This window comes from Poeciliopsis prolifica, unplaced genomic scaffold (genome assembly GCF_027474105.1).
Source record: "Poeciliopsis prolifica strain line A6 unplaced genomic scaffold, Auburn_PproV2 SCAFFOLD027, whole genome shotgun sequence".
In the NCBI taxonomy this organism is placed as follows: domain Eukaryota; kingdom Metazoa; phylum Chordata; class Actinopteri; order Cyprinodontiformes; family Poeciliidae; genus Poeciliopsis; species Poeciliopsis prolifica.
In genome coordinates, this window is record NW_026562402.1 from 2261829 (window position 1) to 2282198 (window position 20370).

Here is a 20370-nt window from a genome sequence, read left to right on the forward strand (position 1 = left end):
AAAAAACTCTCAGCTGCTATAAAACAACTCTTGAAACCTAGTTAAGATTCAGCTCAAATTTCAAAGTGCAAAAAGGTTCGGAGAACATCACTGACACGCAGTCATTTCAAACAGCGTCCTGTGCACTTTGTAATCGAATGAGGCAGCTGATCTCACTATTGGAACAAATGAACAAAGGTTAACAGCGAAGCTCTTGGAGCTCTGCTGTTCCGTAAAGTCAGAGTTGCGTTTGCAACGGCGGACGTTGCTTTCACCTTTTTGTGCAGGCGGTGTGCGTCCTCGCCACTGTGTGTCAGGCTCAATGTGAGCGTGTTGAAGCAGGTGTCCCCCAGCGCCGCGTGTTCCCGGCTCTCCAGACGGGTCTGAGTCAGCAGAACGGACCAGACCTGACACACAGACTGACCCCACTGCTCCTTCCTGCGGACGGATGGACAATAACATGATCACTGCCCCGTTCTTTCAATGGACGCCTGTTTGACAACACCAAACAGGCGCTATAGGTTGCTCTTTGGAGAGCAGAAAGAAAGACAACCTCATGCCTTACTTTTTAGTCTTGTGAGTGAACCTCTCGGTTAGTTTGTCGAGGGCTCTTGCATATTCAGTCTCGATGTCGCCTCGGCGCCTGAGAAACTCAGACAGATCTGAGAGCTGCTGCTGCTTCACCTCCACCTGGGAGTCTAAAATCTTTATCTGGTCTGTCAGCTGGGCCCGCAAGTCTGGTACGTCAGAGAGACAGAGAGAAAGACAGAATAAATACATATTGATGACAACACGTGAAAACACCGTGAACAGAGATAGGATGCTGTTTTCAAACTAGAGGTGTCATTAATCTTTCCTTTAGACTAAAAATATAAACATGCTTAATCATATTTACAGTGTGTTAGATTTTAATATACATTCTTCACTGATAAAAGATGCATACCAGCTGCTTTTCACTTACAAATGTGTGCAAATCTTTATTCTGCTAATGTTGGAAAAACACAATTTTGCATTTAACTAAGAGATTAAATTAAATCACACGTGAATGAGCTTGTTTAAGTGACAATGAATTAAAAATCATACCAGACAAGAATCTAAACAGTTACATGAGCTATAGTCATAATTTAATCATGGTGCTAGTGCTCATCATATGTCAGCCAATCAGAGGAAACATCTGCGTTTTATTTGTGCAACAAATGCCAACAACTTCACGAAAAAAGAGCATACTTACTATTTCATATGCATTCTCTCAATGAAAGAATGTGCTTCACAAGGATCTGCATGTTGCTTTTGTAGGAAAATATAACAGAACTTTCTTTACCGGTCAGGATATTGCCTGATAACACTGAATACTGAACACAAAGTTCTACCAGTTTTTAAAAGATATTTCAAACATTGCTATGTCCTCTGTTTAAAATATGTCACAATGTGATTGAGTTAGCAGCTATTCTACCACAAAACACTGTGAAGCCTGCAGGAAATTCTGTATTTAGCTCTGAACAGCTTCAAAGTTCCTGTTAAAGAATAACATCCCAACAGCTAACAGTTAAACGTTTTGTGCAGTGTTAGAGCTCCAAATTACCTTGCTGCTTCGTGTTGGTCTGTCATAGTTTTGGACACACTTTCGCTAATGTGCTAATTGCAAAGCTAATTTTTTGTTCAGCACTATTAGTGCATTTCTTGACCTTGAAATGTTTAGCGAACTTTGCATCCAGTTACATTCTGATGCTCCAATTTACCTGATCTGCTTTGCAAACTTTCAGTTGAATAAAATTTGACATCGATGACGTTTTGGTTACTGTCTGCAAACAATTCTTCAAGTAGTTATTTTGAAGTGACTGTTTACACAGCAGCTCTCTCAGTTTTGTGATCAGTGCTTTATGGTTAGCATGACTGACCTTTTAGCTCGCAGTGCTCCCCATTGAATCACATGAACCCCCATGGCACTGTCAGCACTCTTTTATTCCTGAATAATGAAAGACTCTTCTTTTTGTAAAAATCCTGAATAAAATGCTGTCTCTGAGAGGTGTGTTTCAATCTACTTTGCAATTGATGGATCATCGCCTGCTGTAATCCAGTAATAACATGACATTATATGCACAAGCTTGTAAGCAAACACAGCAGATCCACTGCACTGCACTTTTAATATAAAATGACTAAGACAAACATTGCTCTGTGAGATGTCACTGCTTTCAATTTGCTCCTTCACCCCTCATTCTTTTTTTTCTTCCTTACTTTCTACTATTATACTCATTAATCACCCCTCCTCCTCTGTACTCTTTTCTTCCCCTCTTGCTCTGAGTACACTGCTCCAGGCTGACTCGATGTGAGGAGACAACATTGCTAATGCTAGTTATAAATACCCCCCGTTGTAGTAAAGTACAGAGAGGCAACGGGGTGAGACACGCACATTCCAGACTGTAGCAAACATAAACAAGCTGTTGTCATGCATTTGCCTCATATTGCCAGGACAAGCTTTTTAACACAGAAGAAAGTTGCAAAATTACCAGACAAAATTTGTTTTAAAGGGGAAGTGTTGTGCAAAATCTAGGTTTTTGATCTCTATATTAAGTTATTTCTTCATCAAAAACACACCTGGAGTGTTGATTTTTTCATGCATGTTTGACCAATTGCTTAATCTCCCATGGCAAATATCCAGCTCTGCAAATTGCCTGGGAGGACTTAGCCCCGCCTTCAAGGCACAGCTCCTCAAGAGAGACCATGCTTCTGAGTTTCTGCCTCACAGAGAAGCCCTCCCCTGCATCCCTCCCCTGCAGCCCTCCCCTGCAGCCCTCCCCTGCAGCCCCTTCCTACCTCCCTGCTCATTCAGACTAGCCAGCAGCAATTACCAAACACCTGGTGATAATGCAACATCTGCTGAGCTTATTATAGGAACTTCTTCTCAGGGAAATGCTGGTAAAAATATTGTCAAAGGGTTAAAAGAGGAGCCATGTTATGATGACTTCCTGAAGGCAGAGTTTCATAAAGAGCAGGAGTTTTGTTTTTTTGTTTTTATTTTTAATCAGAGGCCCAATTTCAAGGCGTTAAATTGGAAGACAAAGTATTTTCTGAGTCATTTTTGATATAAATGGATTTTTTAACAACAGAAGTTAACATAGTTACCTGATTGGATTATAAAATGGTGCTACGTGTCTGGAAAATACATAAGACTGCCCCTTTCACTTTCTGTAACATGTCAGCTCCATGAAGTGCTATTTATGTTGGATACATGATGCATTTGTTTGCAGGAGCGCTCCCTCTCCTGCATACAAGGATCTACATGGATGCATACAATCATGCATCACTGCATCTTTAATGCACTCATGCATGGTAAAAGGTGTATGTACGCAGACACTAACCCTTCATTTGCGACTCGTACTCCGCCACGCTGCCCTTCTCCCTCCTCAGCTTTCCATGTGAAGTCATCATCTTTGATCCGCCGACCCTTGACCTTCTCTCCCAAAGCCCTTGCTCCTCAACCTCAGCTTCAGCTGCAGCCCTGTAATCTTTGACCTTTCCCCGTTGGCCCCCTCGGTCTTCCTCCCTCTTTTGCCTTCTTGCTCTACAGCTGCAAGCGGCGCGTCGGCATCAGGGTCAATAGACGGTTCTCAGCAGGGTCGATTTGTCCATGAAATTCCGGGGTGGGATGGGCCTGAAAAGAAGACGAAACAGAGAGTGTGATTAAAGACAGAGCTGATACGGTGACAAGAGGGGCCGTGAGGGACCGGGGGGTTACTGAGATCAGAGCGGACAAAAAGAGTCAGAGGAAGAGGGCAAATGAGATCAGGGTGACAAGAAAGGAAAGGGACAGTGACACCGGGGAAGAGAGACGCCAAGACAGTAAGAGAGCAGAGTGATGAAAATGAAGCATGGGGGATGGAGCAGATGAGGGTGATGAATAACGGCGGTAATAAAAAGGGCACTCGCTGCCTCGAGGTCGGTGGCTGGGGATGCCCTTCAAAGCAACACTTAAAAAAAAGCTGGGAATTAATATTATTGGGACGTAAGATGAGAGAATTAGCAACCAAAGAGCCTGAAACAAACAGGCCTTTGGTCTGATTTGCATGTAGTTTTAACACATTACTCCACTAATGACGCAAGAATTGAATCAGAGTGAAATATGATTCTCGGAGTGAAAAAGAGGTTTTCTGTGACTAAGGAATGACTCCTGGAAGACAGATGACCTTTATGTGGATTATATTAACACATCATAAGTACTGAGGTTGCCTCTTTCTCATTTTCAAACGATGATTTTAATTTATTAATGATCTACTCTGGGTCATCCTGGGTTAGCAGCAGTCCCACCATTTTATTGAGCTGGCATCAATTTAGAAACGTCCAAGCAACTTCAAGCTATGAAACGATTGTAAACATAAATGTGTATTTGCAAAATTCAAACAAAATGTTGAAAAAAAAAGTATATATATGCAACAATTAGACTTGATAGATGTGCACCAAATACAGTTTTCTGGTAGATTATCGATCTTCAAAACACCTGACCTTCCGATTCCCATTTTGCCCGACACTAATTTGTTTAGTCAGAAATATAAATCTAACAAAGAAAGTTGATGAGTTGGTGACGGTGGGGTAACTATTGTTAACTATTGTTAACTGTACAGACATGACCTGGTCTCTCAGTCAACTCTCCCACAGCAGAGACAGTGATTGATATTTAGACATTTGCTGAGGTAGACAAGATCGGTGGATAAAACTGACTTCACATGAAAGCATCGGCCAAGATCTGATCTCCCAAAATTAAGAAAATCAGCACTGATATATTGTTGTGCCCCTAATACATAGTACTTGTTCTTTCATCTTTCCTTGTTGACATTAAAATTTGTAGAACAAAAACTGAGGAAAATCAAATCAATAGCAGACTCACTGAAATAAAAAACACTTCACTGAAGAAAGAGCAAAGACAATCCTATAACTCCTGTTACGTTTGGGGTATTACAACAGTACCAACACCTATCATACTTTCTTCTGCAAATTTCTGTTCAGCTTTAACAGCATTCAGCCATTCACTGTGTATTCCTGCAGGGTCAGAGGCAGAGGAGTGCTATCTCCAGCAGTGCAGTGGTGTATATGTTGAACACTTCATCTGTCTTTCATGGGACAACACAGAGACCAATGGGACAGTGGGAGTGTAACCAACCACCAAGCAGGCCTCAATTCAATTCACTTTATTTACACATTCAACTCACAGGCTGCGCAGGGAAGCCGTTGGTAGAGCGGCTGCCTTGTAGCAAAAAAGTCCTGGGTTTGAATTCCTACTTGTGGTTTTTCTGCATGCAGTTAGCATGTTCTCCATGTTCCTGTGTGGGTTCTCCGACTTCTTTCCACAGTCAAAAAACATACAAGGTTTTTTTTCAATCATCGACAGTCTGTCTTGGTGTGGTTGCCACTAAATATCTCTTGTTTTACTTAGAATCATGTGCTTTTCAGTGACATTTTTTCTCTCTGTCTTTCTGCATGTTTTGAAGCAGACTTTGTGTTTCCCTCTTTCCTTTTCAACCCACCTCTCTTCCGTTCTTTTTTCTCTTTTGTCCTTTTTCCCCCTCCCTGTTTTCACTGCATTTGAAATAAACCCAAAGCAATTTTAAATAAAGTTTTTCCATCTACATCCACTTGATAAAGCTCTTTCCCAGGTTTTACCGAACTGAGCATTGTAGCAAAAGCTGTAGCGCTCCTCTTATGAAAGTAAATCTGTTGGATTTCATCTTGGCTCTCAGACAGCAGCTCTGAGTGCTACACTGCTGGACAGGTCATATTTAAAAAGTCAGTGTGTGAGCGTGTGCATGCATGCGTACCCTTCCTGTTTGTCTCTAAGTTGCCCTGGTATAGCACACCTCATATCTCTTCCTATGACACTCGAAGATACGCTCCACCGTTAGGGAAATATGGACAATGGATGGATGACTTCAGATCCAATGTAATACTAAGGAATCCTACAAGCCAGAATCCAGAATGGTCCAAATTCTTTCTAGATCAGTCAAATTAATTCCAATACACACCAATCAGTCAGATTAAATACAGACCAATTAAATCTGCAGTGCTTCACAATTTTGTGACACACAAGTGATCATATAATGCCAGTTTGTAAAAGTATGTCAATGAAAAGTCAATTAAATTAAAGCGATTTATTAACTTTGCAGCAATCTCTCTGCTCTGTAGGCATGTGGAGGTAATGGAAAGAGGACAGAAGGAAAATAAAGAACTCAGCACCTGAGCTGCTGGTGCCTTTGCCACCCGTGGACATTTTCTTTAAGTTATAATCAGTGGATCGTTGTTCACTTTGAAACCTGGACTTTTATAGCCTGTCCGCATTTGGCCTCAACAAAAGCAATGACAGTCAGGCTCTGTGAGACCGTTCAATCGACCCCAACCAGCTGTCAACCACAATCTTTACATCATTCCCTATTTCCTCGCTTTCACATGTCTGTTCGACAGAAGCGTTCGTGTGCATACACTCACACTTGAAAACAATTTGGGAAGACATGCAACATCAGTGATTTTGGACCGTACGAGGAAGTCCTCAGTGAAATCCACCCATGCACCTCAGACTGCATGAATGAAGTCCCAGCCAAACTGAGATAACAGGTTTGTTATAAAAGGCTTGTTATTTTTAAAGACTGATAATGTGTGGTTTGATTTGGTCTTTCTTTTAGAATTAACACATGAGCAGAGACATAAATACACAAGCTTCAGCAAACAAACATTTTCACTTCTCACATCCTGTGTCTCAGCACGTCATGAGTGTCAAAGTGTATTGCTTTCACTGATTCCAAAGCCGGTTTTGGACAACCAAACCAAACCAAACCATCCCCTGCAGCAAACAGGTTCAGAATTGTCTGCTGGAAAGTCAGGCTGCGGAGTGAGAAGGGCAGGCAGTTGGTAAGTTGTGTCAGTTTGGCATAATGAAGGAGAGGCAACATTAAAAAGTCCCCATTAAGTCTTTTTCTCCTTTTCCTTGTCCAGGAAGGCACGTTGAAGTGATCCATCAAGAAAGTGCAAAACAAAGATGGCCTCAAACGTTAGCCTCACATAACTGAAGTCAACCACCTTTTCTTTAAATGCTCCATGAACTGTACTCTCGTTTCCTGTTCTAGGAAAATGTGGTGAATGTGAGTCAGACATGTCTCAGCGACGGTTTCAGAAGTGGAGAGTAAATGCAGAAGCGGCACAAATACGCGCAAAAGAGATTTCTGCGAATGAGGCGGCGAGGCCCTGAGACTCCCGAAGTCCACGGACAGGCTTCGTCAGAGTGCGACCCTAATCTGCAAAGAACAAAGCGGAAGTAAATGATCTGAGAAAGAAATAGGAGGGGGTTGTGGGAGAAAGAGATCAGGACGAGGGAAAAGAAACAGCTTCAAGCAAAAAAGGCCAGTGAGGATAGAGAAATGGAGGTTATTGGAGAGCAGCTTTTCATGCTTGAAGTCATGGTTAATGAGAGAAGGAATGTGATAGCCAGAGTGAATATGAAATAAAATGATGACAAGAGAGGAAATGGTGCATCGTGTACAGTAATAGATCTTTATTTCCATGGGATTTTCTACCAATTCCTTCAGAGAAGAAAACAGGAATACAAAGAACAAGTATCAACAGACGGGACATTGTGTCAGATATTACGTCCTGATACTCTGAGGGGATTTTCTGATGCTGACGACAGCACACAACCCCTGGCTTTGTTGACAGCTTACTGTAATTTTATGCTGTGGGTAACTTTGAAGAACATTTAGCAAATGTGTCCAGTTCTTCTACAGCTCTGTCTCTTAAAAGCAGCTTTCTGTGAGAAGCAAATCCTCTTCTCACTCATCTGAAGCCCTGCAAACTTCAGATAAAGCCAAACTTAGGATGTGACAAAATAAAAAAGGATAGAAACGAATTTCTGCCGGTCAGATGATCTTGCTTCCTGGAAGCCGTGACACTCCTGGGAAAATAAAACGCTTGCCTGCTGAGGAGGACTCGATGCGTGCAGGTGACAGACGGTACAGGAGAGCACTGAAATGTGAATGAAGATGTCGAACTTGATGTCATGCTAATCGGTGCTGTCAGCCACACTTCAGCTGGAGACAGGTGTGATGGCTGCTACTCCGATGGATGGAAGGAAGTGGATACGGTACAGGCAGAGCTTAACCACGGTGAGCTTATTGTACTTAAAGCTGATCCGGGAATCAGTGAGATACAGCATCGCAAAATATATTTGCGCCCTTTGAACTTAATAAGGAGGACTGCAGGACCTACTTAAGTTTAAATAACAGTAGTAAAGGGAAGATATGAGGTCAGACAGGAGTCAAAAATGAGCCAGAGTGAAAGGAGGACTTTTAAGATGGAAAAGTTGTTTAGCTTTTCGAAAAACAATCCCATCAAAATTGGGACCCTCTCTGAGCGATGTCCCACACATGAGCTTTCAAAAATTGAGTCTCCTGACAGAGGAGATGGATGTCAACCATCTCCAGTTCTGAACACATTGATGGAGTATGACACCACATTGCTGTGTGCAAAGAAAACTACCCTTTGCTGAAGCCCAGAGAAATGTTGGGTCTCATCGCACTTCAGTGCTAACGGTGCAATGTGTTGATGGTAAAAAATGATGTGCATGTTGTCCTGCTCTGCCCACGTCCCGGTGTGTTTAAAGCATAAATCTCCATGCCGGAAAGAGAGAGACTACAAAGTCTCTCTCTCCGGCCAACACTACATCACATCACACCATTGAGCTGGGAAGATAGCTGATCCTTACTAAAGTCAACGCATTCAAGCGAGACTAAATCATGGACGAATATATGCATCAGGGTAACTTCAATCCACTATACTATTGCCATAACAAGATCTCATCATACAAAATTTCACAAAATTAAAACATTACTCATTGAGGTTACTGTGAGCAATAGGCAGTTGTGGCCAGCATGGCTTCACCTGACAAAGTTGTATAAGAAGACGCCCAAATGACCTTTTTAACCATTTGTTTTGCAACATTTTGGTTTTCCAGTAAAGACGATAAATATTGACATGGTGACAGACATTGATGGAGTAATGACGTCCTAAACAGCACTGCAAGGTACAGCACTGCAAGGTATTTGCCTCCTTCAGATGCTGAAGGAAGCAAAAAGCCTCCTTCAGAACCATCAGTTGTTTTAGTCTCCTAAAACTAAAACAAGTGTTTTAGTCTCCTAAAACTAAAACAAGTGTTTTAGTCTCCTAAAACTAAAACAAGTGTTTTAGTCTCCTAAAACTAAAACAAGTGTTTTAGTCTCCTAAAACTAAAACAAGTGTTTTAGTCTCCTAAAACTAAAACAAGAGTTTTAGTCTCCTAAAACTAAAACAAGTGTTTTAGTCTCCTAAAACTAAAACAAGTGTTTTAGTCTCCTAAAACTAAAACAAGTGTTTTAGTCTCCTAAAACAACATCAACAACCCTGAGATGGTCTGGAAATGACTAGAAGATTCGTGGCTGTAATGATGGAAGAGAGTTTCTGTAAGTTGACAGGATAAAATTGAATCAGATGAGCCACTATGAGAAGAACAAAAAGCAGAAGAGGATGATCGATCAAAACATGCTTCACTGCTGAGAGGGATATGTCTTACAACTTTGTCAAAGCTACTATGTAAAAAATTGTTTCACAACTAGAGGTGTCCTAGCTATTTATTGACTAATATTTAAGAACCTTGAAAAGTTCACCAGACTGCTCTTCAAAAGGCAACGCACCTTGAAATTTGGGCCCACAGCACGTCTCATTGACAGCATTTTTAGAATCACTTTGTTTCAGTGTATGAAGACACGAACAAGCAACATTTAGCACCGGAAACAGGAAGCTCTGTCATCTTGTGCCACCACAGCGTTTCACTCCTGCGCGTCAGCAGAGAATTACTCTGTTCCTTCACGCTTTCAGAAGCCGCTTAGGCCTCTCTTCTCTACTAAAACACACACCGCCGGCACAAGTAGTTACAGATACACGCTTAATACAGAACATGTAACACATTTTGAAGATGTTGGCTTTATACGGATTTTGAAACATTGAATATTTGCAAAGAACTGCATCATATTCATGGCATAAACTGCCTCTTAGATTCGGACTTGTTCCCTGTCTGCAGCAGGGTTCCAGTGTTGTCATAACATGCTTGACTTTTAATGCAGAGCAATACAGGTAATGTTTATGAAATGCATACCTGATGGAATCAGTAAAGAGCAAACATGGAAAAAGAAAACTGAAATGAAATGGATGGGTCAGTGTGCCAGAATAGGCTGGCCCCCTGGATGCATTGATCTTTCGGCTCAAAGCTTGGATTCTTCTTCAATATTGGAACTCTCCCAAAGTGAGCTGAAACACAGAGCTTGATGATATCTGAATCTGCTGTCAGTTTTGATCCTTATTTATACTGTGTAGACGGATGAGTCAGTATCTCTCACAGCTGTGATGCACACACTGTACTATTAGGATATAAATACTACAAATATGCAGTTTCTTTTTTTTCTTTTTTTTTTGGTGTGTTAGAGTAAGATTTCTGTTAGCTAGTTCATCAGTCCATTGTCAATCAAATTTTTGAATGTTTGCACTAAACGAATACTGAACCATACATGTGTTTCACTAGGAACATTCAGTACCTTGTAAAAGTAGTCACACCTCTTACATTTTTCTTTTAATTAGTTTTGACTAATTAATTAGTTAGATTTTAAGGCATACATTTTTTCATGCAATTAATTATTAAAATTCAATAGTCCAGGGCGGGAACCTTTGTATTTGCGTTTCTGATACGTCCCTAAATTTGATGCACAAGTGACATCTGCTAACAACATCGATGGACGACAAAGCCGCTTGTCTCAGCCCGTTGGGGGTTAATATTTGCTTTGATCTGATTGGTCACTGGAAAAGGCTATTTTTGTGCTCAACTTATCTAATAGGAATTAGCCTATCAGAGAAGCTTTTCAAGCCTAAAATAGTAGCTCAGTACTAAACATATAGCAGCTAGCACCCAATGCTAAAGTTAGCATCCATAGGCTGCCCTCTGCACCAATCAGCAACATTAAAATAATAAATATCTTTGTTGTTGAGCTAATTCAATAATTTAGCCGCAAAAATGTTTTTGAATTGAAAATATTGCTCATTTTGTCAAAATATGGTTTTCAATTGAAAATGGAAATAATTACAAGGCCTGCAACTAACTCCATCTTAAAAATGATCAAGTCCCACCACAAGTTACAACCAAAAGAAAGATCCTTCAAAAAATGAAGGACATTAGAGACAACACGCAGCCCTTTAAGAACCTGTCAGTCAGAGACTATTTCAGATTTACTGTAATACAGACTGCTACAGGAGATCCTTCCCACCCACAGCTGTCAGCATCCACAACAACTGTATGAGGAAAAGTGCACAATAAGAGCAAGGGAACGTAAACTTTCCCTTTAAGTTCTTTTTAATTGAGCTGAAGTGAACTGAGAAACCTGTTTGGGGTTTTCTGTGAGAGATCAGCACAAACGTAGTACATAATTGTGAAGTGAAAGGAAAATGGAAAAGAAAACACAAATCCAAAAAGCTGATGTGCATATGCCTTCAGCCCCTGTTAGTCTGACACCCCAAAATAAAATTTGGTGCCATCAGTTGACTTTTGATGTCACTTATCAACTGAATAGAGCTCACTTGTGTGTCAGTGAATCTCAGCGTAAATCCAGTTGTTCTGTGAAGGCGGCAGAGGTCTATCAGAGAGCAATAGTGAACGAAGAGCACTGAAAAAGCAAATATTTTTTCTGAAAAAAAAAAAAAACAGCTGTTGAAACAAAGCCATGACAATATCTTGTTTACAGTTTGCAATGCACCACTTAGGGAACCAGCGAGCATGTGGGGATGAAAGAGCTCTGGCACAATCTCTATGATTGTGCAATGTTTCTTTTTTTGTGTGATTTTTGCAGTTTAAAATAACTGATGTTCGGTCAAATTGGTGATTTTTATTTATTTTTGCTTTATTTTTACAGCAACATGTTCTTGGAAAAAAGTTTAACTTGCTGCACACAACCTTCCCAAAAAAGACCAGACTTTAATCTAGTTGATAATTACAGTAAAAATGACATTTTCAGATATCTTCTTATAGCCTTAGTACAAAAAGAATCATGTCCTGAATGCAGAAGATCAATTTCATATTCCAAGTTAACATGAACTATACACCCAGTTTGCAAATCCTACAGAACATCTCTAAGTGGTTGTAGCAAAATCAAACAAAGAGGGAAAATGTTATAACGTTTAGCATCACAAGCTTTCATCTCGCAAGTTAGGTGTTCAAGAAGTGTCATGAAACAGGAAGTTAAATTACATTTGGGCAAATTACAATCGGACTAAGGGAAGTAGTCAAAATTCAGCAGAGTTTCAGTGATTGGTCAGAAAAAAGGGGAATACAGAAAACATTACAGGAATTGCTGGTCAGATTTGTGAAAAAGCTGTGACAATTGGTGGAAATTGCAGCAAATTTTGAGAATGACGAGTTTATTTGTGTTAATAATTGAGATTGCAACCTCCTGAAGGGAATCTCAAAAGCTAAACTTTCTGGTCTCAATTTAAATCATTGTGAGCAGGAAGACTTTAGTCTGAACACCATCCCTGAAATAAAACATGGTAGTGGCAGCATCATGCTGTTTGAACGCCTTCTTCAGGGTTTGATGACGAATGGAGCGAAATACAAGAAAAATCTGTTGGAGGTTGCCAAAGGTGATTCATTCGATTTTTTTATTTACTAGGCATCATTTTCCTTCTTCTTGCCAGTTATGCATTATTAGTCAGTCACATAAAATTCCAGTAAAACACGTATAGATTTGTTGTAGCAAAAAAAATGTGAAAGAAGGAGTTGTTTTTTTTCCCCCAAATGACCAAAGCTGTGCTGCAAACCCCTGATCCAAATTTGGGGACAAATAAAAATTCAACATCCTGAGCTTCCCGTTATGTCACAGATGCCACCACAACAGCTTGCAGGCTAACCACCACATGAAGGAAGTGGGGCAGCTCCCAATAAGTAACACATGATGCACTTCATGCGAGTGCAGGTTAAAAGAGGCACATGCAGCGCAACAAATGTGGCTCAAAAAAATAAATAAACAAAAAAGAGCTCGACACAAGGAGGAGGAGGAGGAGGAGGACGGGACGGTGTTAGCCTGCAACCTTTTTGCCTTGTTGCTCTTTCAGGTCAGGGATTTAAATCACAATAAGGTTGCTCATTATGATACACAGACCATTTGTAAGAAATCAAGGTGCACCATGATCTGACAACCAGGAGTTCTGTTGTAAATGAGCTAAAAAAGCAAAAACAAAACACACAAAGACAAAAAAAAACAACAAAAAAACAAGTAATTTTTTAAATCTTTCAATATTGTAGTGTTTCTCCTGATCGTCACTGTTGCAAGAGGGAAAGGCAGCGATTCGCAGCATGCATTGCTTATCTGCATCTTTTGATTGGATGCACAGTGTTGGTGATGAGGGCAGGGATTTAATGGGGAATTAAGAGCTCCTCAGAAAAAACAACAAAAACAACAAAACAGCAGCAGCAGCAGCAGCAGCAGCAGCAGCAGCAGCGTGTTGAGTTCTGTGTGCAGTTTTTGTTTGCTGTGAATGTGACCATATGGTTAAAGCAGTGTTCACACAAAGGCCACAGGAAACACCTCAGGATAATTACACAAGCATGTAAACACAGTCTGAAAATGGTGCACACGTATTACATAAGTGGTAAAAAAATTAATAAATAAAGTGAAAAATAGGGTGTATTTAGAAGGACTTTATTACAAATAAACATCTCTCACTCATACTCTGTGGATCACACACACACACACACACACACACACACACACACACACACACACACACACACACACACACACACACACACACACACACACACACACACACACACACACAGGTTGTTACCATAACCAAGCAGCATGACAGCTGTACATACCTTACTTTATGGTCCTCCTCTCCCTCTTTCTAGCTGTTCCTCTGCTCTTCTCTTCTCATCCCTTGTTTTTTTGTATCACACACTTACGCTTACACACACACGCACACACACACGCAGACAGGCAGGAAGGCAGGCGTGCTCACACAGAGCGGAGTGTGTTTGAATCTGACAGATTTCTCCCAGCTCAGTACTCTTCTCTCTCATTTCACACACACACACACACGCATGCACTCACACACAAACAGCCCTCCCCCTCCATCTTTCAAAATATGCCAGATCGCCTCTCCGCTCACGCCAGAGCAGCGTCTCTCCTCCCACTGCCGTCCGCATCAGCGAAAAGCCCCAACCCGAGCCCAGGCCACGCCCCCTCCCCTCTCCAGTCCCCCTCTCTCCTCTCCTCTCCTCTGGGCGGCTATAAATACCGCTGCTGCTATGAATACACCGTCTTTCTCCCTCAGCATCTCCCACTCTCCCTCCATCCATCCTTCCATCCATCCATCCCTCTTTTTATCCTTTCTTCCTTCCGTCCCGCGCCTGCGCTGCCGTTCCTCCATCTCTGCTCCAAAACCTGCTTTCCGAGGATGACCTTGTGTTTCCACAACAGCGAGATGCAAGTGATGGCCAAGGAGAAAGAAAGAGCGACGTTTCCCTGCAGACTTGGTTGTTTCTTCTTTTTTTCTTTTTGTTTTCGAGCCGCCAGTCTCCCCGGTTTCCTGTCTGTTACAGCGGATGTGTTCCTTTCTTTGAAAAAAAAAAAAAAAAAAAAATCTCCTGACAGCTGCACTTACAAATGTCATCATTTCTTGCTCAAAACATAATCCAATCTGTGCACATTATTAATAGTTGCCTGTGTTACAGCTGCTTTATAGCAACATAAGAATGTGGAAGCAAAATAATAATGAAAAACATAAACAAGTGCCAGTGTTCAGTGGATAGAACGTGAACTTTCAATGCAGTCAGCAGCAGCATCCTGTCTTCTGCTTCTAACCAGGGAATGAGGTTAACCCAACATCTGGTTACGTGCACCGAGGGCACACTTAAAACGAAATCAAATCTTCGCCTGCAGGGCCTTATGGCCTGGCACGGACATAATTAATCCTAGTGTTCATGCAGCGCCGTGGTGTAATAACTTCATACGTGAAACACGAGAGCAAGACAAAAGGCTTCTCTACCTGACCGGCAGGAGAGAAACATTTCTGCTGACATGCCCCTCTGATGCTGACAGACAGACAAGCCACAAGGCTGCCTGCACACAACCATATATGGATCTATGTCTCCATCTTCTATGTCTACTGAATTGAAGACATTGGTATTTCATCTGGCTGCACAGTGGAGCAGTTGGTAGCACTGTTGCCTTGCAGCAAGAAGCTCCTGAGTTCGATTCCCTTTCTGCATCAAGTTTGCATGTTCTCCCTGTGCATGCCTGGGTTCTGTCCAGGTACTCAGTCCAAAAACATGACTGTCAGGTTGATTGGTCTCTCTAAATTCTCCCTCGGTGTGAGTGAGTGTGTGTGTGTATAGTTGGTTGTCCTGTCTGTCTCTGTTGCCCAGACTGGCGACCTGTCCAGGGTGACCCCACCTCTCACCCGGAACGTTAACTGGAGACAAGCACCAGAACCTCTTCTGACCCCAATAGGGACAAGGTGTTAGAAAATGGATGGCTGGATGTATTTCAGCCCTATTATACTGAATCCCAACCTTTGTCACGTTTTATCACATTTAAATCACAAGCTTCAGTTTATTTGATTAGAGTTGTATGAAGTGGCATGCTGGGTTCTGCAGCGCAAGAAACTGTTCACTGGTTTTAGCTGTCAAGTTGTCAATACAAGGTGCTAAATCTTAAATGTGCATGTGATAGATTAAAGAAAAAGAGATGCAATGCTTTGCTGCAACTTAACACTACGAGAACTAGATAAGATCAGTAAAGGGGAACATCAACTTTCGGAAAAATGCACACATTCACATTCTGTTCTTGAACAAAATTATTCAAAGAAAAAAAAAAAAAACCTAACGGTCAGAAGTTTGATTAGATAGAGATAAATATTGGTATCGGTATTGGTATTGGCGACATGAGCCCTGAATTTACTTGGTATTGGATCGTTGGAGCACTGACTCTTCAACACATTTTGTTTCACTAGATTTTTATTCATAGCAATCTGTGAAAACCATATTCCTTTCTACTGTTCTGTTGGCCTTTTCACATGAAATCCCAACAGGATCACTGAATACTGTGGTGGCAACATGACTAAATCTGGAAAGGTCCAAAGAGTAGCAGTACTGCTATAAGGCACTTCATTAAAAAAAAAACAACAATCCTGTTCAAAGTTAAATCAAGAATATGTTACAAAAGAATGAGAAGACAGAAAGATTAAAAACCAGATACTGAATTTGTCTCCATAAATGGTAAAGGAAATGATGAAGTGTTGCTTAAAAGCTAACGCACTGAAAACCAATGATGAGTCATCGGTGTTTTGTGTGGGAGCAACTGCAAGTTTCAGGGTCAAACTGCTCAGATGAGGGTTTATGTCAGGATGTGCACATGCCGACATGCTTTAGGGTTGCTCTGTCAGTTTAAAGACCTCCTGCAGGTTCTGCGCAGACTCGGCCTGCGTCCTCTGGGAGCCCCTGAGAGCTTCCCGGAGGTCCCCAGGAGACACCAGGTGGAGGCGGAGCAGAGAGTTCATCAGCTGGGAGCGAGCAATGCCAATGAAAGAGTGCGACAAAAAGCATGAAAGGCCTCCGCCGGATTTTGTGGTGTAGAGAGGGACTCGAACCATTCCCAGCACCTGGATAGAGAGAGAAGAAGAGGAAGAATTGATGCAGCAGCTGAGCGCGGGATCCTGCAGGTCGTTTGCCGTTCATCGCTCGTTACCTCCAGACCGTGATCGGCTGCGGTTGAGGCGGCTGCTTTCTCTATCTCCCGAATCTGCTCCTCTTCTATCTTCTTCACGTAGAAGTGAAGGATGAGGCGGGAGGATGAGGGAAAGGTGCCTGAACGAGGAGGGCTAAAACAAGACTCCACGTGGTCCTCCATAGAAACTGGCACAGCCACGCCCAACTCCTCCAGTAATTCCCTGGTAAGCCCCTCCTCCAGGGTCTCCTCCGAGGGGTTAACGAAACTAAAGTGTCGAAAAAGTGAGGTCGAAATACAGTGTAGGTTATTAATGGAAGGTAATCAGACATAAAAACAATTTGAAAACAGGTTATTGCATCTTTACACTATTTCCTCAATCAGAAGACTTCTACAGTGTCTTCCAAGGCAGCAGTGCTGATAAGAAATATAGTCTTGCATTAGCTGTATACAAAGAAAACTTTAAATTCTGAATGTAAGCAAAGAACAATTCTGGTTCAAGTGGTGTACCCCAGAAAATCTGAGGTGCCAAAGAAGAAGAAGAAGCATGAGACACAACAAAACCGAGATGAAAGGATGTGCCGAAAGGCTGCATACATGGCTGAATATCTGGGAAAACAAATAACTTTTTATGCGTTTTGACCTTTCATTCGTACAAACACTGTTTAATATTACTAAAAGCAATTATTTCTTGAACCTCAGACCTCAGTGTGTTTTAGGCGAGGCCTTCAAATATATCCACTGATGAGCATCATGTTACCTCACGTGTCAGTGAGGGGTTCCCTTCCAGGTTCCTTTCCAAACATGGAAGGGAACCCAAAAGGTTTGACCTAAGTCATACAGTTTAAAGGTCAATTATCCCTCATACTGACCAAATGAATATCAAATTCTGAATTCTAAGAAAGTGGCAAACAAATCTCTAAAAATATTCTGACATTTAGCAAACAGGAATAAATTTGATCATTCTAACTGGCCTAAAACAAGAGAAGTTTAGTTCTTATTTGCAAACATCCGATTGTTTATATATATATTTTATATACCTCTCGAGATAATGTTGGGTTCCATAAATCTTCCTAAAACTTCATTAGTGTTCACTGAAAATTCATTAGTGACGTACATCTCAGCATCAAGGAAGTTCAAAGTGTTTTACATGATTAAAAAAAAAATAATCTGACATTAAAGTGAGAAAATAGGAAAAATATTTCTTGGTTTGTTACATAAAGTCAACATGTCGGTGAATGACGCACCAGCAACTCTGTCACTCCTGTAATTCACAGACAAAAGGACACAAGTGATTCACGTTTAGCTGAATATTAATCGGTTTGGTGAACAGTGTTTTAAAAAGGCTATAATAAGAACCTTCCTGTATGAAGGGACTCCTCATGCATGTCTGATTATCTTTATAGTTCATCTTTTGCTGCTTCAGTCTCCTAGAGACAATGTGTGAAAGTTACTGCTGTGCTGTGAAAGATTGATATCTTTATTATGTGGCGGCTGCTCATAAAGATGGGTTCGAATAAGCTAACTTGTTCACATTATATGAGGAAATCTAAAACTTACATTTGCTTTCCAATCTTCCTTTTTACTTTGTTTTTATACATTAAAAAACTTTGACTGGCCCAATCTATTGTATGAACTTAAGGGTGGGAATAGTAAATGGCTTTGTACTTGTATAGCACTTTATCAAGTGCAGAAGATCCCAAAGTGCTTCATGCAGCATTCATCCACGCTGATGTGGGCAAGCTACTAGATAGTAGCTTGCCAGACTGCCCCAGCTGCCCTGGGGCAGTCTGGCAGCTGCCATGCAGCTCCGCTTCTCCCCCCACAATGCAAGGTGAATGAAATGTCTTGGCCAGCAACTAAACGACAGATTGTGGGGTGAAGTCCTGCCACCGCACACAAACTGATAACACTTTTAGCTTCAGGTCAGTGCTACAGAGTAGAATTTGCAATAACCAGCTACCGGAGAGGCAGATCTTTCCCCCAGGCTGTCTCTCTAATGGACACCATCAACCACTTACAGCCGCATAGTCAGCTACTCTACTGTAAGACAAAATAAACATATCTGCACTCTCACAATCTGCCTTTCTTTTTTCCTTTCTTTATTAAAAAAAACAAAAAATCAACTACACAAACACATACATGTATGTACATGCTGTTCCTTTTACCCTTTATTTTATCTCTTCTAAAGTTGATATATTTATACTTTATGTCTATTTGCTGTGAGTGCTTGAAACCAGAGTCAAATTCCTCGTTTGTGAACATAATCAATACCAATGAAGCTGATTCTGATTCTTGTGGTCATTTCCAGTCCCCCGGTGAGCCGTGGATATCTGCAGCTCCTCTAGAGTCGTTCCGGTTTAACACAACAGATTGACAGGATGATTTATGCTCAGGTTAAATTAAGGAATTTATAAATAGCTATAGGTGAAACTCACCCACCAGGGAAGCCCAGCAGTCCATCAAAGCGCATCTGCATCTGTTGGATTTGACAAAGGCCTGTCAAATACTCATCATGTCCACTCAAAGAGAACATAGGGAAATGTGAGGAGGATTAGCTTAAAATGAGGGGATGTCAGTGTTTACATGTGATACAAGGAGCTCATTTTGGTAGGTGCACATGACCAAGGCTGTTAAAGAAAGTCACCACGCAAACTCTGCTCACCAGTACAATGTACCGGATGGGAATCCTGTCAAACAGCTGAGATGCCGTCTCAGAGTAGAGCATCACATGGCATGCATGCCTGCAGCGAGTGCATTCCAGAGCTTCATCCCTCGACATCTGGCCACTTGCCATCTACAACCACAAACAAAAAGAGAATTTTATCACATGCTGCCACAGGAGCAGTGACTCCTGATCACTGTGTTTTTAGTAAATTGCAAATCAAGAGAACTTACTTCTTTTTTAATTTGTTTCCCCTTCTTTCTGTGCTGGGCCAAAAGTCCTGACTGCCAGCAGCTGACCAGCCTGGAAAAACCTCTGTATTTAGCAGAAGTCATGGAAAGGAGGAACTAGGCAGGTGGCGTGGTTTTCTTTCTTGATACTAAGCACTTTGGCTCCCTCTATCTGTTTGGAGCAGGTTTATAATGCTCAGATTTTTCTTTTCTATTTTCTTTTTCAAATGATAGTTAATTTGTTTTGTTTTTGTGCATTGTACAATACACAAAAATATTCACATAAACCATTGTTTATGGAAATATAATTTCACAAGTACTACTTGTGAAATTAGTACTTTTACAAAAGCCGCATCTCATCCGTAAAGTTGAATAACTCAGCAAAGCAACGACCTAGAAGCGTAAATAATATATTTAATGGGCATCATTTCTACTTCAGAACGTATTCACTTTGTTACTTCATTAAAGTTGACAGTATGTTCTTTCATGCTGTAAATTATTCATTCTTCCACCAGGATGATAAATAACTGAGTTCCATAACTCTGCACTATACTTTGCACTCTGCACATCCACTTTAGCTGAACAGATGAAATCAAATATTTTTGATGATTGAACTGAAAATATTAATATTAATTTACTTGTCTGTTTGCTGAATTTCAGAATAATGAGTTTCAGCAAACAGGTTTGCTGCAATCTGGTTCGGGTTTGGACTACA

General features: G+C 41.2%; 2 protein-coding genes across 3 annotated transcripts in view; both read right to left on the bottom strand.

Moving 5' to 3' along the window:
• Positions 1 to 14570, bottom strand: part of arhgap4b (Rho GTPase activating protein 4b) — a 33583-nt gene extending 19013 nt beyond the window's left edge. For both annotated transcript variants that reach the window (XM_055048456.1, XM_055048455.1), the window contains exons 1-4: positions 13910 to 14570; positions 3339 to 3631; positions 545 to 716; positions 255 to 417 (exon numbers count right to left, since the gene is read on the bottom strand). In XM_055048456.1, the coding sequence (XP_054904431.1) occupies positions 255 to 417; positions 545 to 716; positions 3339 to 3408 (405 nt within the window). In that variant the 5' untranslated portion in view covers positions 3409 to 3631; positions 13910 to 14570. The remainder of the gene's footprint in view (positions 1 to 254; positions 418 to 544; positions 717 to 3338; positions 3632 to 13909) is intronic.
• Positions 14571 to 15718: 1148 nt separating this feature from the next.
• On the bottom strand, positions 15719 to 19772 carry zgc:103759 (U8 snoRNA-decapping enzyme). The gene is made up of 5 exons (XM_055048529.1): positions 19659 to 19772; positions 19426 to 19557; positions 19199 to 19239; positions 16782 to 17028; positions 15719 to 16695 (listed from the first exon to the last, which is right to left on the bottom strand). Exons 1-5 carry the CDS (start codon positions 19758 to 19760, stop codon positions 16462 to 16464), a joined length of 756 nt encoding a protein of 251 aa, XP_054904504.1. The 5' UTR covers positions 19761 to 19772; the 3' UTR covers positions 15719 to 16461.
• Between the last annotated feature and the right edge of the window lie 598 nt (positions 19773 to 20370).